At 51.1% G+C, this 26,136-nt stretch overlaps 1 protein-coding gene across 8 annotated transcripts in view; it reads left to right on the forward strand.

Annotated features, from left to right (window-relative positions):
- Positions 1–26,136, forward strand: part of MAPT (microtubule associated protein tau) — a 102,235-nt gene that overhangs the window by 38,459 nt on the left and 37,640 nt on the right. For 4 of the 8 annotated variants that reach the window (XM_032615019.1, XM_032615020.1, XM_032615021.1 and 1 more), the window contains exons 2-4: positions 17,653–17,772; positions 21,351–21,437; positions 23,978–24,064. In XM_032615019.1, the coding sequence (XP_032470910.1) occupies positions 17,670–17,772; positions 21,351–21,437; positions 23,978–24,064 (277 nt within the window). In that variant the 5' untranslated portion in view covers positions 17,653–17,669. The remainder of the gene's footprint in view (positions 1–17,652; positions 17,773–21,350; positions 21,438–23,977; positions 24,065–26,136) is intronic. The other 4 variants (XM_032615022.1, XM_032615025.1, XM_032615024.1 and 1 more) reach the window with 2 other exon arrangements.

Here is a 26,136-nt window from a genome sequence, read left to right on the forward strand (position 1 = left end):
TCTGATGCTTGGAAAACAATGGTTTCTGCTTTACTTGGGGTGTGTTCAGTGAAATGTGCTCCTGACTTAGGTTTGAATCCTGGCTTCACTGTCGACTAGCTGTGTGACTTTGGGTGAGTTACTTCACCTCTCTGTGCTGTCGAGGGCCTCTTTCGTTCTTTTCTTTTCTTTTTTTTTTTTTTGCGGTACACGGGCCTCTCACTGTTGTGGCCTCTCCCGTTGAGGAGCACAGGCTCCAGACGCACAGGCTCAGCGGCCATGGCTCACGGGCCTAGCCGCTCCACGGCATGTGGGATCTTCCCGGACCGGGGCACGAACCCGCGTCCCCTGCATCGGTAGGCAGACTCTCAACCACTGCACCACCAGGGAAGCCCGAGGGCCTCTTTCTTTAAGGTCCATTCTAAGCTTAGAACCCAGGATTCTATGATTCTGACCTAGTCAAGCAGGGGCACCCAGACAGATGCCTGGAGAACAAGTCTGTTTTGGGGAGAGGAGAAGGAACCACAGTGGGAGAGACCTTGATGACAAATTCAAGGTCATTCCTGGTTAACCCAATGCCCAGATGACTCAGCAGTTATATCTCATTTATTTTGGTCATTTGAGGTTTGCAAAGCGGGGAGAGAATTTGAGTTCCCTCCCCTACCCCACTGGAGAGGAATATTCTCTCCAATGGGGTGTGAGAGGTAGTTATCCAGGGAGCTGGGGTAGCCCACACAAGAGAACAGGTCTGCTGTCAGATTTGCAACTGACAATGAGCTTGGGAAGTGTTATTGATTAATGCTGTCACCTCTCCTCCTTCATCCCACGGGAACCCATCTCCCTGCCCCCCAGCTCCTTGGTTCAGCAGCATTATTGGGGCCTTCCTCCTGCCGGGTGTGGGACCAGGTGCTGAAGACATGATGGTGAAGGAGGTGGCTGTGGCTCTCCCATCCTCAGGGGATTAGCATCCCAGAGGATTACAGCACCAGGCAAGTGTCTGTGAGGGGCACACTCGAGGGAGTTTGGCAGAGTCAAGAAGGGCTTCTAGAAGCAGTGGCTGCTTTGATAGAGCCTGAAGCTTGAGTAGGAGTTAGCCAGACAAAGGGGAGGGCACGTGGAGGACAGGGCTTCCCTGGCAGGGAGACCAGGCCTGGCAAAGGCCTGGGGGGGAGAAGGTGTAGCAGTTAGGGTCGCACAACTGCACAAGTGTAGCAGTCAGGGCCGAAGAAGTGTGAGGGGCGGCTTTCAGTTCACAGTCATTCTTTCGTTCTTCCTGAGCACAGACCCCCTACCAAGCGCTGCACTAAGTACTGAGTCGTTTACAGTGGTTTAAAAACACAAGTACAGGAGCATCTCCACCCTCGAGGAGCTTGCATTCTAATGGAGGGACTCGTGGGTACAATTAGGGTATGATGTGACAGGTGCAACAGGAAAGACCGGCCCCAGTGTTGAGTGGAAGGAGGCCAGAGAGGTAATAGATTCTTATCCATGTCTCGGGAATGCATGAGTCTCCAGGCTAATCCCGGAAGTGGGGTCAGGGAGATGTGGTGAATTCTTTGGAAGTGAGGGAGTTGTGATGTTCCTGTTTCCCCAAGGCACCTGGTGTGTGTGTGTGTATGTGTATGTGTGTGTGTGTGTGTGTGCGCGCGCGTGTGCGTGTGTGCGCATGCACCTCCCCAGCAAGCCCTGCCTCTCTCAGCCTCTGCCCGCCCTGAGCTTTGTGGGGACAGGATGGTGAATGCTGCCTGAGCTCATTGGCCTGGAGGGGCCCCTAAGACACCCATACTCCATCTCTGCAGTACAGCAGCCTTCCCAAGCAAGCAGTTCATTCGTTCATTTGCCCTCTTTTTGCTGTGTGTATCCAACTCCTGGTTTTAACAGGGAGGACACTGCACCTCCCATGCAAAGATGTTTTGACCTGCCACCCTCTGACAGCCCGTCCACCTGGGAAGGTACCCTTCGGCCCAGAGCTTTTCCTGGTGCCCCTCTGCACCCTGGTGGGCCACAACCCCCCATTCGACAAAGGCCAGGACCGTTGAATGGGGTGGGGTCGTTGCCCACCAGAAGGAAAAGCTCAGGTCATACAAACAATGCAAAGCTACCTTCGCGGTTTGTTTGTCACAGACTCCCCCAGGGGTTAGATTTGAGCCAAAGCTGGGTGGCCCAGCAGAGAGAAGGTTTGTGTACAAGCTGCTTCATCTCCGCTGTTCCTCAGAGAGAGCCGCTTTCTACCAGCCCGGGCAGAGGGCTCCACCTCCCCACAGGAAGGTTGGAAGGCATCTGTATTTTTAGATTTAGCAAAGGAAAATAAATTTGACTTTGAGCTTCTTTTGCAATGTTTTAAAAACACCTTTATTGAGATTATGGTTCATATACCATAAAAACCATCCCTTAAAAGTTTCAATTCAGTGGGTTTTAGTATTCCTGTACGATTTCGACTTCGATGGTAATTCCTAAGACACTAGGAAGACCCAGAAGCAGCTCAGTTGGGGGCAGGGCGACAGCGCCGAGGCAGCTGCCCCTCTCTGTTCGGATGTGTGACTCCAGGTGTAGTGTTTTCTCCTTTTCCAAGAAGAATTTCATTTCCTATCATGTTTCTAAGTTCTTTGTACTTCTTTCTCGCCAGCTTTTTCTCTCTTATCTGCTCATTCTGTCTTCCTTCCCTCCTTGACTGTAATTTCTGTTTCTGAACATAGTGTCCAGGCCTTTCTGCTGGATAATAACTATTTTGCGACCAGCAGAGGCTGCCTGGGCTTTTTCTGAAATACGTACTTGGGGGCCCAGAGCCTAAATATACGCCCCTGGCTTTGACTTCCTGTTTCTCCCTGATCTGAATTTCTGCTGTGTCCGTTTTAATTGAACCAGATATTTGTGTGCCTGGATTGGATCTCTTTCCAAAGCTGTGTTGAAATTCTTTCTTTCAAGATCATTTCCTCACTCCATAAATTTTCTGTTTTCCACTGTACTCCACTTTGTCAAGCATAATTATTTTATCCAAATAAGAGAGCATGACCCAGGGTCCCATACTGGATAATATTTGCATTTTCTTATTTTAATTTTAATGAGAAGTTTTATTGATAAATATTGAAACTACTTTCCCAACCTCAATAGATGCAGCAAAAGTGTCTGGTTTCCCCTTTATCTAAATAAAGAGCCTGTATTTTTATATTCTGACGTGGCCAGGAACCCTTACCGCGCACATTGCATTGGGAAGTTACCTTTTCTAGGGCTCGTAAGGCTGTAACTTCAGCTCTGGTGGGGCTTCTCACCTCCCTGCTTCTCTCTAAATCCCTTTTCGGAACAAGCTAGATATAAATACATGAACAATTACAGCCCCCCAATGTGTTTAGACTTTTCACTGGATCTTAGAGAATCACACTTGTGGTAGGCAAGGGTTTGTGACATCAGACTGCTATGTCCAGGTGTCCCTGGCTCTCTGCGTTAAATGTGTACCTGAAAGGCTGCATGTCAGCTGTTAGTGAACCCCATCTCTTTGCGTCATGACTCCCTCCAGTGTGTGAAGCTTCCCCATCCAGGAGCCATCACTGGCTCCATAGGGCTTCCCCCACGACCCCCATCAGGCACCTCTGGTGGTGTTCCTCCGGCCCCAGGTTAAGAATGCTCCCCACACATTGTCCCCCTAAGCGGCCTCTGTCTTCATGGTTGATCACAGATGTAGTTGAACACGTCACACTGACGCCTAGAATCAGTATTAAGCCTCTTGGTCACCTTGACCCGTCAGCCATGCCGGTGCCTACAGGCAGCCCACGATTAGTGAACAAAAGGAGCAGCACACTGTGGACAAATCCTTGACTTTGTTACAGGGTATTTTGTTTTGCCAAAATCGGAATGTATTTATTACTTTTTGTCAGATTATAAGCACATGTTTAGAAAACAGTATGATAAAACAAAAATGTACACAACAACAAGAGAAAGTCTCCCTAATTCCACTTCCCTTCCCAGATCACATGTCCTTTACAATATCTTTTTTTTTTTTAATTTATTTTTGGCTGCGTTGGGTCTTCGTTGCTGTGGGCTTTCTCTAGTTGTGGCGAGCGGGGGCTGCTCTTCGTTGTGGTGCACGGGCTTCTCGTTGCGGTGGTTTCTCTTGTTGCAGAGCATGGGCTCTAGGCGCGCGGGCTTCAGTAGTTGTGGTGCACGGGCTCAGTACCTGTAGCTTGTGGACTGTAGAGCGCAGGCTCAGTAGTTGTGGCACACGGGCTTAGTTGCTCCGCAGCATGTGGGATCTTCCCGGACCAGGGCTCGAACCCGTGTCCCCTGCATTGGCAGGCGGATTCCCAACCACTGTGCCACCAGGGAAGCCCCCTTTGCGATTTCTTGTCTGCACATATGCATATATATGCTACTGTCTTGTTTATAAACATTCTGTGTGTGCACATTTCTAAAACTGCTTTTTTCCCCTGGTGCTACAGGATGGAGCTCTCTCCTTGCCAGTGTGTCCGCTTCTCCCTTGTCCTCCTCACAGAGGGGTCAGCTTCACACAGTGTGCTCCGGGACACGGTTTTGGCCCCGTCTCCAGGAGTCACGGGACCAGGGGATGACCTCACTGGGTACACCATCTGCCCTGCCGGGCCAGAGGCTGCATCGGGAGGGCCAAGGGGGCACCATGTGTCGTTGGATCCAACGTGGGGTGGGGCTCTGGGCCCTGAGAAGCTGTTTAGTCTGAAAATACAAACAGGATACAGAAAGGTTTGGCTCAAATAATGGGTGATAGGTTGTCATGATAATAACCACAGCGGGCCCTTCGATCGCATTTACTGTATTAACTCGTTTAATCCCCACACCTTACAGACGAGGCAGCGGAGGCTCTGAGAGGTTGAGTGACTTTCTCAAGGCCACCCCGCTAGTAAGTGGCGGATCTGGAGTGGAACCCAGACAGCCTGACCCCAATGTGTGCTCCACACCCCCGAAATGCACTGTCAGCTCTGCCCCTGATGCTGTGTGGGCACCTCTGTCAAGGGACGGTGTGCTTGACCTGGGTGGCATTTCTCCCATGGGTTCAGAGGACACTATTTGTTTTCCGTCCTTCCAGCCGTGCTGAGTTCAGGCTGCTCATTACTGAGGGACACTGCTGACTAGAGACAGACTACGCTGTCCTTCTGTGCCCCGCGTCCTTCAGGGTGTGTCCTCAGACTCAAAAAATAGAAATGAAAGCATCCTCAAAACTACCACCTTCCCTTCCTCCTTTCCTCTCCCCTCCAATTCTTCCTTGTTGTTCCATCTAATGAAATGTTGTGGCAAAAAGAGCCAGTTTCTGGTCATTGCATGTGGCCTCTCAGACTCCCACCTCCTTCGCTGCCAAGACTGGTGCGGACGATTTGTCTCTCCCCACCTCCCGGCATCACCTTCTCCGCATCACCTCCCCTGTCTCCTCTGTGCTCCGGGTGCCAGTGCTGGGAGGGGTGGGGAGCAGAGACACCCCAGTTCTTCCCCGATGCTTACCTTCGCTCCGTCACTTCTGAGACCTTCCTGGAAGGACCCCCTCGTTTCTCCTCCTCTCCCTGGGCCGCCTCAGAGCTGCCTCTCACGTCTTCATGCTCTGTCTCCCCCTCCTTCAGGGCAGAAGCACTAAGGCTCTTGGATCGGCCCCTGATTTTATCCCTTTAGGTTAGGCCTCCTCTTCCCCATCCTCAGATATCTTCTCCTTGCTCAGAACCCATGTGTCATAACAACAGTACCGAGTATCAGTCTAGAACATTGCAGTTCACTGAAGCACATGCATTTCTCCAGTGACCCTCACAACCACCCCGTGACACAGGTGTCCTCGAGCCCATGTTACAAATGAAGAATCTGTGATTCAGAGAGGGCAAGTGACTGGCCCAGCATCGACCAGCCAGTGAGTGGTCCCTCCTAAGCCTAGAACCCAGGGCTCTGGACTTTCTACCCACATGTCCTTTCTACCCAAATCCATGGAGAGGTCTGAACCAGCCATAAGGTTCTCAGGAAGATTTGGAGCCAGTGCACCAAGGGCACAAGGAGTCCAGCCGTTCATGCAACTAACAAGGCTGGACTTGGTGCATTCCACGAGAGGCGTTAGGGCTGAGTGGCCTCTCAGGGTAGATGCAAATATGGCATCTCTGGATCATGAGACCCTGCTTCATGGGAGAGACCCAGGTCCAAGGGGAAGCGAAGCAAGGGACCCTCCAGGCTCACCTTTGGGGGCAGGATGGAGGGTGCCTCCCCAGCCCCTGCTGTGAGGGTGAAGCCGTGCAGTGTTCTCAGAGGGCCTTGAGGGGGGGCAGCCTAAGTGCTATTCATCAGTCCCAGGAACGGCTAATGGAGAAGCAGGTGCTCCCGAGAACCCATAATGGTCTTTGGCAAATGGGCCAAGGTGCCTCTGAGAGGCCTCCCAGCACCTGACTTGCTGCTGAGGCAAGACCCTGACTGTGGGGGGCCCATTCAACATCGGGTACAGCCGTGTCCTCACGCCCCTGACATCATTCCGCCCAGCGCTCACTCCCAGCGACTTCCTAGCCCTAAGCTGAGCTTTCCAGGAAATCACTACATGCCACACTCTGTCCCCAGCTCTGGCACTATCTCTCGGTCCACTTGATCCTCTCTGTGCCTCAGTCTCCCCAGCTGCAAAATGGAGCTAAGATGACCCATGTATCTCACAGAGGTGCAGTTGGAATGGCTCCTCCTATGTCAGGGCTTCAGAGTGGGGCTTCATGATTTGTCAGTGAAGGTCTCCAAAGACCCACCCTGTGTCCAGCTGAAGGCTGGGACTGCAGATTCAAAGCCACGCATGCATCCTCCCTCAGCCGGGGCTACTGAGCATCAATGCAAAAATGGGGATAATAAGATAATAACATTTCCTCCTTCACATAGGTCATTGTGAGGACTAAATGAGGTGAAATGTGTAAATAGTGCCTGGCTACAGAAATATTTATTCAGGGAAGATCATGGATGGCTAAAAAAAAGGCAGGGTGGGGGGGGGACTTTAAAAGTCCCTCTCCAGAGCTTTTTAAGTGTAATCTTATGTTGGGTTGTGAACCGTTTGCTGCCTATTAGAGCTAGAGGGCAGAGATATAACAGCAAATCTAGAAATTGTAGCCATTGACGATCAACCAGAAGTTAATATAAAGCTTATTAATATCAGTATATTTATTAGAGGGCAGAGATACACCAGCAAATCTAGAAATTGTAGCCGTTGACGATCAACCAGAAGTTAATATAAAGCTTATTAATATCAGTATATTTATTACACAAATAAAGTAGGCTACAGAACAACTGGTATGATATGGTCTCATTTGGGGAAAATTTTATGTGTGCATAGGCGAGGTGTTTGCAAAGAAGTTCCCTAGAATGTTAACAGTGGTGATTTTGCTTTCCTCTTTTCACATTTTTGTATTTAACTTTTTAATAATGACTATGAATCACTTTTATAAAACAATAAATTCTCTCTCTCTCTCTCTCTCTCTCTCTCTCCCTCTCTCAGGATTAAGAGTGGCTTGCCCTAGAAAAAAAAAAAGCAATTTTTCGCTGTGGTTTTCCCAGCTTTGACATCAAAAGAGACTGCTTTTTATCCATTTGGTGCTCTGAGTTGAGGGGATTCATCTCAGATACAGTTAAGTGGTGACCAGGGCCATTGGCAGTCCCTGAACGGGACAGAGGCTCAGAAGCCTGCCGCCACCCCCCGTAGGGGTGTCACATGGCAGTGCTGTCCTCGTTGAAGGCTAACTGATCAGAAAGGGGGTTGGAGGGAAAACTACTGCAGTTCTGAAAACAAAGGCCACCCAAGCACACCGTATCATCCTAACAGATGCTACAGCACTGTTTGACTGTACCAGCAGTTACAAAGGAGGTCAAAAGAATAAAACAGAATTCTTGAGCTTAAAACCAGAATTGTCCTCTCCGACACAGTCTGTGGATTTTCTTAGTGGTGAACGTCACCCGGCTGACATCAGCCATGACACATGGTGTGTGCACGGCAACACCACCTCCCCCCAGAAAGCGGCCTTCATTCATGCTTTCATACAGCTGTTGATTGTTCTCTTTGGATTGAGGCCCGGGATTATTCCAGTTTCTTCTCACCAACCTAAGTCTTTCCTCTCTGTGGGCTCCTTTATCTTCTCTGCACTTAATTTGGCAGTTCTGCCTGAAATCCGGGTATTATCATTATTATTGTTCAGATTTGGTTCTAGAACATTCTCTGGTACCCTGTGATAGGATGTGAGCACAAGCTCACACTTTAGAGTTCCTCTGAGGTTTGCCAGGCCGTCTTCCCTCCAGCAAGTCTTCCTGAGAACTTCCCCGTGGTGCCTGGGTGCTGGCTGCCACCTGCCTGTGGCGGGCGGGAGGGAAGAGGGGCAACACAAAAGGAGATGCAGCTCCCAGTTGGGACTAGCTGTGAGGGAAGTGCATCTGAAGCAGCAGAGTTGCCACGAGCCAGCCCAGAGTTCTCTTGAACCCTGGAGGCTCTTTCTCTTTCTTCAGGTGCAGCTGGCTCCCCGCTTCATAAGTACAGGGATTTCCTAACGACCTTGGGCCCAGACTTCACCTCCGCCAAGGAGACTACTATACCTGCCCTTTCATTAATCTTTATATCTTAAAGTACAACTGTTGAACCGTAAGCATTAAAGAATAGACTGTAAATACAAAGAGAAAGTTGTCAAAGGAAACGAAAGCTTTCAGTCAGTTGAGTGGGTCCTTATGTTCCTGAAATGGGTGATCTCAGTCACTGCTTGATTTAATCACTGTGTCAGTCGGCCTCACAAGGTCAGATGCTGGTGCCAGGCTGCTTGGGCTTTGAGCCCTGACTCCATTACATGTTTACTGTGTGACCTTGGGCAAGTTACTCAACCTCTCTGTGCCTCGGTTTCCCCCTCTGTAGAAGTAGACATAGTAATAGGGGCAGTTGTGTTGATTAAATGAGTCAATACCTGGAAATGCTTGAAACATGGCTCCTGTCATGAGGAATCCTGTTTTCCACGTGAATGCACTGGCAGATTCATGATGGTGCAGGAAAAGGACCAGAGCAAAGGAAAGATGGGATGCGGGAGCCAAAAATAACCTTGGAGATCAAAGTTCATTTTAAGGTTATTTTTTTAGATTTCTCTCTACTTGATCTTCAACTATCTGAGAGATCCATTCAGGGTGTTTGTTTTTTTAATAACAGCTTTATTGAGATATGTCACATGCCATAAAATCCACCCTTTGAAGTGTACAATTCAGTGATTTAAGTATAGTCACAAAGTTGTGCAATATCACCACTCTCTAATTCCAGTTGGGTTTTTAACCTGAGGGAGTTTCAAGGGCCAGCGTCCTTTTTTTGGACGGAGCCACCTGTTCTGGTGGCGGTGATTCCGCTGAGTCACGGCAGCGGCCCGGGAGCCTGCAGTGCTGCCTGGGGGAGAAGCTGGCCTGTGGCTGGGCTGCAGCCAGCGGGCACCGCGCCCCGGCATGTGCTGCCCCCTAGCGAGGGCTGCAGCTCCGCCCTAAACAGCCCACCCGGCGCCTTCAGGGAGGGGGTTTTAGGATACAAAAAGCTCCTCCCGGGCTTGAACTGCACAGGCAGCGCGTCCTGCTTGGAGCCTGGTGAGCCAGGGTGCGGGACCAGCCCCTGACACGGGCTTTCTTCTTACCTCCTCGGCTCTGATTCCATCCAGCCGGGACAGGGCCATTTCTTTGGGTCCTGGAGGGGAGAAAAGGGCTATGTTTTTAAACTCTCTGTTGGGAAGGCACTGATATGATAACAATATCCGAAAGATGGGTTTTAGCATCAAAAGATCAGAGTTCACATCCTGCTCTGCCTCTTACTAGCTGTGTGACCCTCAGCAGGTTCCTGAACCTCTCTGAGCCTGTTTCCTCATCTAGAAAGTGAGGATAATTCCTCTCTTGGGGCTGTTGTATTACAGAGATTCGCTTTCTCTCTCTGAAGCCCCTGAGACTGGCTAATAGTCACGACTCAAACAGATGCTGTTAATATTCCAAAAATGGTGTCCACTGTTGTCCTGGCTTACCCGAGGAGCTTTCTAGAATCAAAATGCATTGCTGTAAGAAAATTAAAAGGAATAGGAAGGATGGCAGTAGGTGTAGGAAGGCTATTTGGTCTTCATCTCCTTCAGGTAGAGACTGCCCCAGGTCAGCTGAAACCCTCAGACACCCTGGAGAACTGGGCAGGAGCAAAAGCCTGGGTGGGGAAGCAGACAGAGGCATCAGAACTGCCGGGAATCTGTGTTCCAGAGGGGAGTCAGGTCCCAGGCTGCCTTGCTGGCCTTGGGCAAGTCATTTAGGCCCTTGGGGCCCTTTACCTGGCTGGGATTTGCATCCTGCCCACATCATAGGTTTGTGGTGAGCCTATATGTTCTGTCATGGGAAAGTGTCCAGGAAAATGGCAGACGTGCTTCAAATAGCGAGCAGGGTTCCCTGATGATGCTCCAGACGTCACCTCTGAGCTGGGCTAGGTACCTGGGCTTCCCTCATCCACCTCTGGATGCCTCAGAGGGCAGCCTGAGATGATCAGAAGCAAAGCTGACTCTTCAGGTAAGACACACAGAGCAGGTGAACTCTACCAGGCAGAAACTTTATCCACCTTGCAGCCTGGGAAGACCCTCTTCTTCCGGAGCAAAAGGGACCCGTGGTCTCACTTGCACATCGCTGGGCCCCTGAGGGTCTGGAGGGGCCGGGGGCCCAGCCTTGGCAAAATGAGGAAGAAGTTGAAGGTTGTCTGAGGGTCCCTGCCATTCTTCTGTTCCATCATCCTACCCCTTCCTGCCCTCACCTTTCCTCCCCCTCCACCCCGATTTCAGCATTATCAGACAAACATCACAGTAAAAAATTCCAGGGCTTCCCTGGTGGCGCAGTCATTGAGAGTCCGCCTGCCGATGCAGGGGACACGGGTTCGTGCCCCGGTCCAGGAAGATCCCACATGCCGCGGAGCGGCTAGGCCTGTGAGCCATGGCCGCTGAGCCTGCGCGTCCGGAGCCTGTGCTCCGCAACGGGAGAGGCCACAACAGTGAGAGGCCCGCGTACCGCAAAAAAGAAAAAAAATTCCATATTATCTTGTTTCCAAACTTAAAAGACTGTGGGTAATCATCAATGGATACACGGATAAACAAAATGTGGTGTATCCATACAATGAAATGTCATTCCAGGAGTGAAGTCCTGACACGTGCTACAACGTGGGTGAATCTTGAAAACATTACACTAAGCGGAAGAAGCAAGACGCGAAAGCCCAGCGTTAGATAATTCCACTTATTTGAAATCTCCGAAATTGGTAAATCCATAGAGACAGAAAGTAGATTAGTGGTTGGCAGGGCATGGGGGGAGGAGTGGGGAGAAACTGCTTAACGGGCACAGGGTTTCTTTCAGGGGTGATGAAAATGTTTTGGAACTAGACAGAGGCGATGGTTGTTCACTTTAAAATGGTCACTTGTGTGTTGTGTGGATTTTACCTCAATCAGGAAAGTAAATAGAAAAGACTGGGTTGCAGCAGCCACAGTTTGATTCAGGGGGTTCCTCCCTCCCTGTGCCTTCACCCCCTTCCCCTCTCCTGCCTCCTCTTTTATCCTCTCATCACCTGCACTGTCTTCTTTTTTCCTCTGTCTCCCTCTCAGCCCTGCACACACTTTTCTCCCTTTTCCTGGCTTGCCCCCCGCACAAGCCATTGGCAAGGCAGCGTTGGGTCTGGGGGTGTGATCTTGTAGGACCAGGCACTGTGAACAACTTAACAAGCCCCTTCCCCTCAATTTCCCAGCTACCAAGTGACAAGGACAGACTCCAGGACCCTCTGGTTCTTTTTCTCTTGTCAGCAGGCAGTGCTTTTCCAAGGGTCCCTAAAGAGTGACCCGTTTTCGTTTCCAGGTTTAACTCAACGTTTGTGCTCCTCCTCAAATTTCTTCCTTACCTCACACCCCACTGCCTGTAGGTCACTGCCTGGGAAAATGGGAGGTAGGAAATCAGAGAGATTGAAAAAGAGATTGGTTGATTTAGAAGAATAAGAAGGCAAAGCACGGCCTTAGGACAGTAGCTCCTGGCGTGTTTATTTTCCTGTCTGTGTGTCTCTCTTAGGTTACAGGGATCCGTGGGGTGATATAACCACATCTAGTCTGGACTGTATACCCACCTCAGGGCTACGCTTGTTTTTGTGTTTTCAGTCTGCTGTCTTTGCGTGAAAGTCCTAGGGCTGGGACGTACGGCTGTGCCATCTGTCAGTTGCTTTACATGTTCTTTGCCCAGTTCTTCCAGAGAAATCATCCTGCCCTTGGCTCTCGTAGAGGAAGACCACAGGGGTCAGAGACGGTGGGAAAAGAAGGAGGCAGGGCTGAGCTTTCAGACCCTTGGCTGGGATGCCAGGGCCCCCTGCCTCTCAGCCAGGCCTGGGCTAGAGACTCCTGCTGCCCTGTGACCAATCTTCCCAGGGCTCTGAGCTGGAGAACACAGGCCTAATCGATCCGCTTAAAGTAAAATGTTGGAGCAGGAAGGGAGCTCAGGGGTCACTGGGTGACATGAAGGAGGTTGAGAGAAGTGACTTAGTCACAGCTTTGGGGTGTGAGTCCTAGACACTGCTGCTTCCACACCCCAGATCTGTGCCCCAATGGAAAATTGGAGAACATTTGATGGTCCTGGATGGAAGGACCGGCAGTGAGGGCAGCTGAGTGCCCCGTGAGGACACAAGCTTTGCATCCTGGCGTCGCCTCTTCCTGGCTATGCGACTTGGGCAGAGTACCTCCCAGATTCCTCATCTGCCCGTAAGTGACCCAGACAGGTCCAACCCGACGGGACTTGCATTCTCGTGTGCAGTATATGTCCTAAGACTGAGAAGAAGAACTACTTCATTTTACTCTCCGAGCGCATCTCCTCTGGGTTCTATTTTCTGCTTACGTCGAGTAGCCTCTCAGAGATGCTCCAGAGATGACCTGTAGGTACCAGAACAGTGGGGGAGATTCTTCTTTTTTTTTTTTTTTGCGGTACGCCGGCCTCTCACTGTTGTGGCCTCTCCCGTTGCGGCTCCGGACGCGCAGGCTCAGCGGCCATGGCTCACGGGCCTAGCCGTGGGATCTTCCCGGACCGGGGCACGAACCCATGTCCCCTGCATCGGCAGGCGGACTCCCAACCACTGCGCCACCAGGGAAGCCCAAGATTCTTCTTTTGCTCAGGGATCTTTTAAAGACAGAACCCACCCTTGTTGACCAGCTGCCTTGGACCCTGATGCTGTTCCCTTTGACTGTGCTACCGCCTCCCATTTTCCCAGCCTTGCAAGCCCTCACCTCTAGTGTAATTATGGATTCTGATCTCTCCCTCTGACCCCAGCCCAGTTTTAAAGCCCAGTCTAATGTTATCTAAAGTACACTTCTTGGATCTGTCCCTTCCTTTCGATGGCCTCTGCCCCCGCTCTGGTTCTGGCTTTTTTGCTGTATACCTGGATCAGTGCAGTCACCTCCCTGCCAACAGTCCTTTCTTACCCATCCAATTGGCCCTGCCGACTGCTGCTAAAGTGACCTTAGAGCACTTCTTTGATGCCGCCGTGCTCATGCCTGTGAACAAAGTCCAAACTGGCCACCTTGCCCACCTCCAGACTTTGAGTGAGAAGCAGCCACCATGTCACGTGGTTCACCCCATCCACCCCCAACATGGTGGTCGTGCAGATGGGCAGGGAAGAGACCAGGGCATGCGGGATCTTTTTAGTTGTGGCATGCGGGATCTTTAGTTGCTGCGTGCATGCAGGATCTGGTTCCCTGACCAGGGATCGAACCTGGGTCCTCACAAATCACTGGGAGATTTTCTGCTAAGGGATCTCATCTCTGATAAACAGAAGGCTAGAAAATGGTTCTCCCATTCATTCCCCAGAGACCTTGAGGGGAACCTGTTGCCACCGTGCCAGTACCAGTGTTAGAGCTCCAGCCATAATCATCTCAACTGTGGAAACCCAGAGCCCTTATTATTATATCATCAACACGATGAAGGGGAGGGTCCCACTCACAAAGGCAATGCCAAGGATGAGGAGACATCAAGAGTGGCTGCAGCAAGATTAGAAAAGATAAGAAAAAAAGAGACCAAAAAATCAAACAAAAATTAAAAAAAAAAAAAAGAGTGGCCTCCGCAAAATGCAGGACTACATCCTTCCTTCCACCCCAGGAGATTTAGAAACAAGAATAAATGGGAAAACGTACCTTGCTCTTGGGTGGGGACGTAAATATTGTGAAGATAGCAACTTTTATCGTTTCGGCTTGTCATGCAGTTCTAGCCAAAATCCCAATGGAATTTTGAGAATTTGAGGAAAAAGTGTTCTAAAGAGCATCTGGTAGCGAAAATGTGCAAGAAGATCAAACCATTTTGAAAAAAGAAGATGAGGGTGTCTAAGCCTACCTAGAGAATAAGACTGGAGATTCAACGCTTAAATCAGGAGGCTCTAGCACCAAAATTGACAGGTGAATGGAGCAGAAGAGATGGTTCACTCACCTGGGGAAAGAGGGAAGACTGTCCTATGAATAGGGCTGGGCCCATTGGTTTAGCTGTTGTATTTGGGAGAAAATTTTTTAGATTCCCACCTCATATCATACACTTAAATAAATTCTAGATGAATTAATAAATTTAATACAAAGAATTAGATCACTAAAAACACAGTAGAAAATATTTATGATCTTTACGTACTATACAGCAATGGAATAAATCACAAAGAAAAATAGACTTGACTGTATAAAAAGTAAAACCCGTCAGTAGAAGCCGTCAGAAACCAAAATAGGGAGTTCCCTGGTGACCTAGTGGTTACGATTCGGGCTTTCACTGCCATGGCCCAGGTTCAATCCCTGGCTGGGGAACTGAGATCCCACAAGCTGTGTGGTGTGGCCAAAAGAAAAAAAAAAAAGAAACCAAAGTAAAAGGAGAAGCTGTTAGCCACAAACATGATAAAGGGTTCGTGTCACTCATAGATTAAGAACTCACTCAGATCATGACAGTGATCACTGAGGCATGACAGAGAGAAGCAAAGGATGTAAATGGGCATCTTATAAAAGAAGCCCGTGCATCAGATTTTTACTTTTACACTTCCATCCACCACGTTCCAAATGGGAAAACTTAGTCCTTGAAAGGAATTGATCAAATCTACAGAACAAAACCACGGGGCTCATTACACTTCTTAGTGTTCACTAAAACCTTAGCTGCAGGTTGAACAGGACGACCTGATTTGTCTGATCTGGCTCGCCCGGGCCGGGTGTAGTGACTCCAGCCAGTTTGGGAGGCTTGTGCTTCTGGGAGGATTCCACTGCTCCCGGGTGGGGCTCCTGGTGAGTCAGCAGGTGAGGTGACTCATGGACCAATCCCGGGCACAGGCACGAGCAGCTGGGCTGTGACCAGGGACGTCCTGAGAGAGGCTTCACCAGGAAGCAGCGAGGGAGGCATTACTTCGTAGAGTTGGGTGGGGAGCAGTAGCTGACTCCTTTGATAATGAAACTTGTTCCTCTTAGCACAGGGGTTCTTGTTTGGGGGCTTTCTAAGGGAAACAGACCATCAGTGTATCTCAGGGTAGAGAATATCACCACCAAATCCTAAGTCTTGAAGGATGAATGGGGCTTTGATCTTCCCAGGAAAGTCCTGCTCATCCTTGGGGAGATATCAAAGGTTTGGAGATGTGGGAAGACATCAAAGGTTTGGAGATGATCAGCCTCAGATGCCTCTCCCAAGAGCTCTCTGAGAGACAAGGGCCTCGGTCAGAGTGAAAAGTAGCTGCCTAGGAGGGCCCAGACCACCCACCCTCTGCCTAACCCAGAGGAGGTCTCACTGACCTCATTCTTAGAGCCATCCTAAGTCCTCCCAGCTTCTTATCCTACATCGTGGGTGGAGAAGAGAGCTCAGGCACCCACACCAGCGTGTCCTGCCTAGAAAGGAGAGAAATGGAACTGGACCTGAGTATGCCAGTGGCCAGCTGGTATAAACACAGTTGCCAGTAGGGCTTCCCTGCTGGCGCAGTGGTTGAGAGTCCGCCTGCCGATGCAGGGGACACGGGTTCGTGCCCCGGTCTGGGAAGATCCCACATGCTGCGGAGTGGGTGGGCCCGTGAGCCATGGCCCCTGAGCCTGTACGTCCGGAGCCTGTGCTCCGCAACGGGAGGGGCCACAACACTGAGAGGCCCGCGTACCGTAAAACAAAACCAAAAACAGAAACACAGTGCCAGAGGCTGGCTGTCTCCTCACACCTTTGTCAGTCTGGGAAGTATTAGGTGGAGTGTCTGCCCCCAGATGGACCCTCTGACCCTGTAGCCCACCATTTATTTATTTATTTATTTTAAAGTTTTTTTTAAAAAACTTTTTAAAAAGTTTAAAGGGAGGAAGTAGAAGCAGCTAGAACAGGGGCGTTTCAAAGATAAGAAAAAATATGAAGTGGAAAATAAATAATATGAGATAACTAGATCATTTAAAAGGAAGATATCAAAGTAAAATACAAGAGACTCAAATTACAGAGATAAAAATGTAAAACATGGAATAATCCAAAGTAACGTGAACGAACCACAGCAAAATGACATACTCAAAAGTTCAGAAATTCTAAGTTACGAGTTATTTTTAAGATAAAGAATTAAATATTCTCAGTAAGGAAGAGGGTACAGCAGGATTAAATGATCGTTTCTAGTGGGCTTTGTTGAGCTGACGCCACCTCTCAGCTGGGGCTGTTGGGGGAGGGGAGTACACGCTGCTCTTCAGCCCCAAATTCATGCCCCCGCACTGTGCCCTGTTAAGGACTTAGCCTGGCCCTCAGAATGCACACCCAAGGGTCCTGGTGGGAACCAGTGAGGTGAGTGAAAGCCCATCCTTGACCCCGGGGGGCCACCTGACTCAGAGCTGGGAAGTCGGGACACCCAGGTCAAGTTGGTTCCATGCCACAGCAGCGTGTGACCGAACGATCACGATGCTTCTCTGTGCCTCCTTTTCCTCACCAGCAGTGCCCAGCTGATGCCTTCCCTCTCAGTAAAAAAAAAACAACCCATCAGGGACTTCCCTGGTGGCGCAGAGGTTAAGAGTCCGTCTGCCAATGCAGGGGACATGGGTTTGAGCCCTGGTCTGGGAAGATCCCACATGCCGCGGAGCAACGAAGCCTGTGTGCCACAACTACTGAGCCTGCGCTCCAGAGCCTGCGCTCTAGAGCCCGCAAGCCACAACTGCTGAGCCCACGTGCCACAACTGCTGAAGCCTGCACGCCTAGAGCCCGTGCTCCGTAACGGGAGAGGCTACCGCAACGAGAAGCCCGGGCACTGCAGCAAAGAGTAGCCCCCGCTTGCCGCAACTAGAGAAAGCCCGCACACAGCAACGAAGACCCAATGCAGCCAAAAATAAAAATAAATAAATATATAAAATTAAAAAAAAATGTTTAAACCCCATCAAACTACCCGTCAGTGGCATTTACTTTTTAATGAAGTGGAAAGAGCAGTGAGCATAGTAACAAGTCAGGCCTCCTGAACCTGCCCACCTGATGATTTTGGACATGAACTGATATGATGCTGGTGAACTAAAAGTGCACATACAAGTAAATAACACTTTGGCGATACGCCCCGCGGATGAGGTTGGGCATCTGGTTGTTGGGGAGGAGAGAGGGGAGGTGGAAATCTGCCTGCTGTGAACTGGGGAGGTGGCACCTCTCTCTCCCTGCCCCCTACCCCGCCCCCAAGCACTTAGCCTCAGCACAGCATCCCAGCCCTCACCTCCCATCTTCATTCCCCAGGTGGGCTTTGAACCAGGATGGCTGAACCCCGCCAGGAGTTCAACGTGATGGAAGATCATGCCCAGGGGGACTACACCCTGCTGCAAGACCACGAGGGTGACGTGGAGCACGGCCTGAAAGGTTAGTGCACGGCCCTGCGTAACGGGCCTAGGCGCGGTGGGGATCGCGGCCGACCCGATGGCTCTGGAAAGGGCTGGCGGGAAGAGTTCGCATCCTGAGTTTTAAAGGAGTTTTAAATACTTTATTGCGTTAGATTGTCGATAGGCTTGAAGCCTCATTAATTTGAGCGAGCCAACAGAACTCAGAATGTGAGGCTATTTGAAAATCTGCCTTTTGCAAAGGAGAGTTTGCCACATACGTGGATATAGTATGATAAAGATTGCCGGAGGCTTGTTGGTCTAATTAATACAAGGGTGCTCTGTTAAGTCTTTAACCATATACCCATTAACCTATAAATCGGCAGGATTTATTGGCATGCAAAATACATGACTTTATACATTATTTTTATCTCTTCCTTAATAGGCCTGTCTGGCCCCTCTTTGGCCAGAGTTGGTTAGCTCTGGGTTTCTTACTGTCCCTGTTATACCTTAATAAACCACGTCAACCTCTAAATGTTCTATAGTACAGTCTTTTGGCCCAGTTGGCTTGGCCTCCTCTCTCCCCTTCACTGCACTGTCTGACCACCGAGATCGGGGACCCCCGTGGAGCACACAGAGCCCTCTCTCTGGCTCCGAACGCTAGTCCCTGCATCGCTGATGGGAGCACCAGAGGACCTGTAGGGCACTGGGTTGCGCTATAAGGAACCCTCTCCCCACAGTGTCACTGGTGGCCAGTGCCCCCTGGAGCAGCCCACCGTGCAGCCCCGGGATAAGAAAGACTAGGTCCCTGTCTTCTAGACCCATTTCTAAGGAGATGAAATGGCAGTCTACTTTTCTCTTTTAATGCTAAAAATAACAAGCCTGGGGTGTGCAGTGTCGATGGCAGTGGTAGAGATCCAAGGTGGGAAGGGAACTCTTCTGGGTACATCTATCTGGGAAGGTTCCCTGGAAGAGGCGGGGTTACCAGAAGGAGGCCTGGGTTGGGGGAGCACATGGAGAAAACATCCCTACCTTGGAGACGCTTCAGGACTCGTTGGGGGGCCTTGTTTCAAAGGCTGATTTCTCTGTACCTGTTTAAGCAGAGAACACATTAGGAGGCAGAGCTTGGGAATCAGACAAGTGGGCTCCAAGGTGGGGGAGGTGAGGGAAGAAATGGGCTGTCCCCGGAGCTCAGAGGCCACCCTCTGGCCTTCTTGGGAGCACACCCAGCCCGAAGCTCTGGCTGAGGGGAAATGCCTGCTCCCATTTGACTCAACCCTCCCCTCCTGGTGTCAGGCACCAATGGTGGCAAGAAACGTGCATTCTGACATCTCCCAGGCCACAGCCTGGCTCCAGCCAGAGCTGCTAATTTTCAACTCCCCAAGGGGTTGGAACGGCAGCTGGGCCCTAAGAGCTCCCTCATCTGAGGACCTGAGCCCACCATCCCTCCCCATGAGTGTTCTGCCTCAGTATCAGTATCACTGCTTTCACTTTCAAGTGTCCCTATTTGGGTGACAAAGTGTGTGGCTACCCTACTTACAATGGGACTTCCTTAAAATGATGATTCAGGCGACCTCCCTGGTGGCCCAGTGGTTGAGACTTTGCCTTCTAATGCAGGGGGTGTGGGTTTGATCCCTGCTTGGGGAGCTAAGATCCCACATGCCATGTGGCCAAAACACCTAAACATAAAATCAACGGAAGCAATATTGTAACACATTCAATAAAGACTGTGAAAATGGTCCACATCAAAAAAAATCTTAAAAAAAAAAGATAATTCAGGCATTTTTGTAGGACCCTACAAAAGTTCGCAAAGGGCTTTGGCCACCGACGTCTCAGGTAGCGCTCACAATAACCAGTGAAGGCGGAGGTTGCCTTCCCCAGTTTACAGATGACAGAGTTTCGTGTCTGAGATTATGGGGCTAGTATAGCCTTCAGCTCCATGTCAGCTGTTTTTGCCTCTGGTCACCCTTAGCCAAGTCTCCTTGAAGCTTCAGTTATTAAACTCTTGTGGGTAGAATCCAACTTAGAATCCCAACATACTGAACTCTGCCCCAGATGAATTGTGCCAATGAAAAACTGATGCTCTTGGGAATTCCCTGGCAGTCCAGTGCTTAGGACTCGACGCTTTCATTGCTGTGGCCCAGGTTCAATCCCTGGTCGGGGAACTAAGATCCCACCCGCCAAAAGAAAAAAGAAAAATGATGCTCTGTTTAGGGTAGCCTGGTTTAAAAATTAAGTTAAAATACATATATTGTGTTGTCACAAATGTACCATAATAATGTAGGATGTTAACAATTTGGGAAACTGGGTGTGGGGTATCCTCTCTGGTCTATCTTTGCAGTTTTTCTGTAAATCTGCATTGATGCTAAAAGTTGGAATAGGATTAGATAGAGCCCAAGAGAGCTGCAAAGTGGGTAAAAGCTGGTTAACTGATAAAACAATGCACCCACGTGAATTAAAAGGTGTTAATGAGTTAACTTGTTAGACCTTCCAGAAGACCCTCAGAAGAGGCTTCTTCCTCCTTCCTTCCCTCCCTCCAAGAAGTCTAACAAGGGTAAAGCAGATGATGGCAGTTGTAGGCTGGGGATGGATTGGGGGAGGGGTGTTTGGGGGACAAGTGTTTGAGGCACCGTCATGCCCATAGGCTTCTGTGCTCCGACAGTCGAGGCTGGTCCGTCATAAGACCCGGCAGACGGTCTGCATCATGCTCCCTCACCATGTGTCCAGAGCCTACTTGAGAGAGTTGGCAGGTTTTTGCAAGCTCCAGGACCGGAAGCTTCTTTAGAATCAGCCCTTCTTTGGCTGGATGGGTGCAGCCAGGGCTGAGTGTCCAGGGATGGCGTTCTAGCAGAGGGTGTGACGTGTCTGATCTCGAAGTGTACTAGAACACCACTTGCCTCTTTTCGTCTCGTGAGTCTGCTTCATGCAGAACCAGCTTCCCGTCCTCTATCTCCAAGGCTGCCCCCACCCCAGGTGGAGTGGCTTTTGCAGAGTCCATCAGAGCTCCCTTGCCTTTGGATTCTGAAAGGACAGTTTTCTTATGAGTAGCGATGGCTGACATTTCAGGTGTAACTCAAGGCTTGTTGGGCGGTGCTTGGGGACACAGCCAAGTGTGCAGTTAGAATAGAAGTAGGTACTGTGTCTGCCCTGAGCTAATTCCTTTGCAGAGGAAGGAGTTGGATCTCTGAGTGTTTTCCCAGGTCATTAATTGTCATTAATTCATGGCAGTGATCTCCCATGAGTCTCTTCAGTAGGGAAACACAAAGCCCAAGTTTACTTGTGGCTTAGCTTTCTGGTGTCTGCTGCCCGTTTGTCAATATAAGAGCCTTTGTCTCAATTGGAACCACAAGCTAATTAAAAGGCAATTTCTCCTCTCATCCCAGAACAGGTAAACATTGCGTGTCTCTTTGCCTGCTGACCCTGGTTTGGGGGCCCAGCTGTGTTGGGGTGGGGGTGGGATTGGTCCCCTTTGTGGTTTTATCATGTGGCCGCAGTCCATCCATCTGGGTTCCACGCTGGGTGATTTCAGCTCCAAAAGACACTGTCCCCGAGGTCCTCTGAGGTCGAAAGCAGGGGTGGAGAGAGGGAGCCATTCTGAGGGGCTCATTGTATATGTTCCAGAATCTCCCCTGCAGACCCCGGCCGATGATGGATCTGAGGAACCAGGCTCTGAAACCTCTGATGCTAAGAGCACTCCAACGGCGGAAGGTGGGGCCTCCCTCTTCTCATGGCTTTATTCAAGCAGCTCCTTCCATGCTCCAGCCTGCGCTTAGCCACGCTTTGAGCTCATACGTGCCACCCTTCCTGGCTGCCTTTGCTGCTGCCTCTCCCTCTGGCTGAGAGATAGCTCGCTCAGTGCTTTGCAGGACGGAGCTCAGGCCCCGGATGTTGTGGGAGCCACGCTCTGTTTTGATGCCTTGCTCGCTAGGGTCAGGTATGGGCAGCTTCATCGTGTGTGAGTTTTGAGGCAGCCACACTTGAACAGGCTGGGATCTGTGGCAAAGCAGGGCCTGACGTCAGCTCCACCAAGCCCCTGCTCCTCGCCCATTGTCCTCGCAAAACTTCTTTCATGAGCCAGCAGGTCCTAAAGCAGCCGTTTGGCTGAGGAAAGGGCAGGTCAGTGCACATCTCCAAGCTCACACTTTGGGACTGGTCTTGGTTTAGTATCTTTCATTTCTTGAGCTCGGCCTGGGTGTCTGGACCTTGGCCATGGTGTTAGTTCCAGCCCATCTTCTACCCTGTCCTCTGTAGACATTTGGTGTCTAAGTTATTACAAAGCTGCTGACGTATTTCCTGAAGTGTTCCTTGGTCCTGATTTTGACCATCTTCTCTTGCTTCCCATCTATATCAGTCAAGCCTGTGTTGATTGCAGGTAACGGAAAACCCAACTAACTGTGACGTACATATGAAGAGGTTTATTTGTCTCACATAATAAAATGTCTGGACTTGGGCAGCAGCTTCTCAGTGTCAACTGTTTTATCTTCTGCCATCATTAATGGCCGGATTGTTGCCTTATAGTTACAGAATAGCTGCTGTACCTCCAGGCATCACATCTGCCTTCAAAGAAGAAAGAAAGTAGCAAAGCCGAAAGAACCCTGAAACCAAATGTGTTCCCTTTTTATTAGGAAAGCAACAGTTTTTCTGCAGGCCCCACCTAACCAACTTCTGTTTATGTATCATTGGCCAGAACTGGGTCTCATGGCCACCCCTGGCTGTAAGGGAGGCTGGGACATTGAGCATTTTGCCTTCCAGGCTCTTTAGCAGGAAAAATCAAGGGATAAGGGCATTGAGAATGGCTTTCGAGTAACCAGTCGGCAGTATCTGCCCCTCCTTCTCTCCATCCTCTCCAAGGTTCTATTCTCAGCACTTCCCTGGGCCCTGCCCATGACTTTGATGAGAACCTGGCCCCAGCATCTCCCCAAGCGTCCACCTTTGGATGAATTCAGAAAGTGGCTGTCTAGTGCCTGCCAATTGTTGGTGCATCCGTGGAGGATATAGTGGACGTGCCCCTTCCCCCACTTTGCCCGCCCCCCACCTCTGAAGTTCTCAGCCTAGTGAAGAGAATACCAGACCAAATGCTGTTTGCTCTCCTTCTTAGAGCCAGTGATGTTAAGACATAGCCTGCTGACCTTGTTAGGGTAGTTTTGCAAGTTGCCTACCGCCCTGAGAAGGTCCTGAAACACTAATGGCAGATTTTCTGCCAGCCTTCCAAATCAGCTTTATTCTGGAAGAATCTACCAACCAAGTCTTGCTGCACTCTGTACCCTGTCTATGTGTGCATCCCAAGAGCTTCAGCTCTGGCCCCGTGGGGAATGGGGGAGCCTGCTGGGGCTGGACTCTGCCAGGCTGCTCCCAAGGCAACCATAATAAAGTGGACTCCTTCTGACGAACCTGAGTCAGGCGCTTGGGAAGCTTTCAAAGCTGACAACTCCTCATGTCTGCCCAGAATGGCCTGGGAGTATGCCAGGGCATTGCTCAGGGAAGAATGCCGATTTGGAAGTGTTCACCTCGATGAGAGACCAACAGCAGCTCCTGGTGGTGGATCTTTTCCTCCAGCCTCTGCTCTGAAGGTGGGTCCATCTGTGGGCCTGTTGTCAAGGACCTGACTCCAGACAGGGCCGGCCTGTTCGTTGCCACCCAGGGGAGTCTGTGGTTTTAAACCATGGGTCGTGGGCTCCGGGAGACAGGGGGATTAGAACTGGAAGAGAACTTGGAGGTCCCCTGGTGGTGATACTCCCATTTTGCAGATGAGAAAACTGAGACCCTAAGAGGACAAAGGACTTGCCCAAAGCCAGCCTCCCGGCAGAGCCACAGACTCCAGCCCTGACTGCAGGGTTCCTGCACTGCCTTGGTCCCAATCCCATTCTCCTGTTCTGCCCTGCTCTAAGGCTCAAACACCTGCGACCAGTCATCTGATTTTCAACACTTCCTCCTTAAAAACACTTGCGACCGTCCCCAGCCGTCCCTCTCACTGCAGTCTTTACAGGGGGGCTGTTCTGGCTTTCCTGGCAGAGGGCCTGGGTGTCTCGTGCATGGGCGCCACTCAGACAGAGTATTGATGTGCTCCCTGGAGAGACGTCAAGGCTGGAGCACGGCTCCGGGCCCTGCTCTGTGGGGCTGCTTTTCTGCATGTGGCTGAGTCCCCTCCCCCTCCCCCTCCCTGCATCTCTGCATCCCCCAAAGAGCAAAGGTGAGGGGTGTGGCACAGCTCATCCCGGCCCCCTAAGGTGACTCTCCGTGGTTTCCAGATGTGACAGCACCCTTAGTGGATGAGGGAGCCCCCGGTGAGCAGGCAGCCGCTCAGCCCCCCACGGAGATCCCAGAAGGAACCACAGGTGAGGGTGACTCCCCGGTCGGGGTGCCCAGCTCCCCTGCTGGAGGACGGGTGCACGTGGGGTTATGCCCGTCTCCAAGTGCAGCAGGAATGTGGGTGGACACCAGCCTCTGGGAATCTCTGGTTGTTCTGAGCCTGACGCCCTTTTGCTTCCATGGCTGCCTGCCTGCCTCCCAGAGAATAGAGGACCTCTGGATTCCTTCTAGCTCCTCCTCTCCTTGTCTTAGCTCCAGAGAATTCTCTGAGGCAGGCTGGCGGCAGCCTTCACCCCCAAGGTCAGTCCACCCTCCTCCTGCGACTCTGCCAGCAACAGGGGTTACTTCCTCGGAGGTAAACAGCTCCCTGGGGCGGGGGGGGGGGCCGAGTGTGCAGCAGCATCGAGGTGGCCCACCTACACCTTTGGAGGATTGTAACTGGACAGTCCCCGAGGAACTCAGTGATGTCATCTAGCATCCATTTTTAGGACTATCCTTTCAAACGTATCAGCGTCGAACAGACATGATGAGACTGTCCTGTCAACACAGATGATGGGGCGTAGCCCAGACAGGGCACTGACCAGAGATAGCACTGGACTCGGGGCCGCCAGAGTCACCTGTGAGCTGCCCAGGCCCTTAGGGAACAGCGAGCACAGCCCAGAGCCCTGGCTGTCGCTTCCTTCACATCCCCTTCCCTGGGCTTACGCACGACTCCAGCCGTTGGCTTGGTGACTTGGAGGGTGCTCAGCACGAAATGCAGAAGAGCTCTGGACCGTACGTCACCAGCAATGGACAGTGGGGGAAATGTCCCCCGGCAGGAGTTTTCTCTCCTTCCTGAAGACAGGGCTCAGGGCAGCCGTTTAGGAAGCCTGCAGCCCTCTCCAGGGCCTGTGTGCTGGGAGCACTGGGCAGGGGCCGAGCAGTTCCACGGCCTCCTCCAAGTAGCTTCTGTTTGCAAGTTGGTCTTCTGACATGGGTGGAGGGGGATGTTCTGGAAGCTGGCAGGCCCCGTCCTTGACAGTGAAGGTCGTTTGAAGGCCGTGGGACGAACGACTCATGGTAACTTGGCTTTTGTCTCCCGCTGTCCCTTTACAATTGTGTCAGTGGGCGAAGCTCTCCCCTGCCTGGGATGAAAACTCTAGCCACCTCTTGACTTTTGATCACTTCCGAGTTATCAAAAGTGTTTTAAGTTTCCACAGTCACAAAACCCAGTCTGCAAATGATGATTAGAATGTCCAGTCCTTCATGAGAGCCAAAGCTGCAGCCCCTCCTCTCTGGGACTAGGGAGGGGGCGAGGACGGGGCAGGGGCAGGGGCAGGAAGGCTCTTACTGCGTTGGCGCTGCTGTGAGCCAGCTCCACGTGGTCTGCAGGTGTTTAAAGCTGACTCTTTCTCTGTGGGGACCTTTCTGGAATTCTTCCAGACACCCCACGTTCACCATCCCCATCATCCCTCCGAAGGCCCCTCCCTCTGCGTTTGATTCCAGCAGACATTTCTTCTCTCTTTGGCCCCTTGGGGTCTCAAGAGCCACCTCCAGCCTCTCGCCTGCTGAGGTCGGCTTGCTCACATCAGTGGCCCTGCTGCATGTGGCCTGAGGCGCCCCCTCCACTATAGCTGCCCTGTGCCCACAGCAGGTCCATGGGGAACATGGGTGTTCTCTGCCCCAACAGACTGTGGATATGCAGACTGCCCGTAGGCTTTGCTCTGCCACCAAGGCAGGGCCAGCGTGTCTCTCCTCCTCTGATTTTCCCAGGTGGGCTTCTGACAGCCGTCCACCATGTCCCTAACCATAGAGAACTCACACCACGTGTCTCCCCCTGGTGCCTTGAAACCCTCTCGATGGGATGAGATGGGAGGTGGCCAGGCAGCCACCCCCCCCACCCCCCCCAAGCTGTTGTCTCTAAAGAAATCCTCCTCAAAAATTCTCTCCCCCTCCACCCTTTACATCCTCAATGAAGTGGGAGGTTTTAGAGTTGGGGGGACATTTTTTCAGCTGGTGGCTTTCACAATATGTACCTTAATTTAGCACCTCACTTGGGCATGTCCCCTTTGCTGTATCTTGGTTCTCCTGTGAAACTTCCCATTTGAGGTCCATTTGG

Source organism: Phocoena sinus, chromosome 20 (assembly GCF_008692025.1).
Source record: "Phocoena sinus isolate mPhoSin1 chromosome 20, mPhoSin1.pri, whole genome shotgun sequence".
Lineage (NCBI taxonomy): Eukaryota > Metazoa > Chordata > Mammalia > Artiodactyla > Phocoenidae > Phocoena > Phocoena sinus.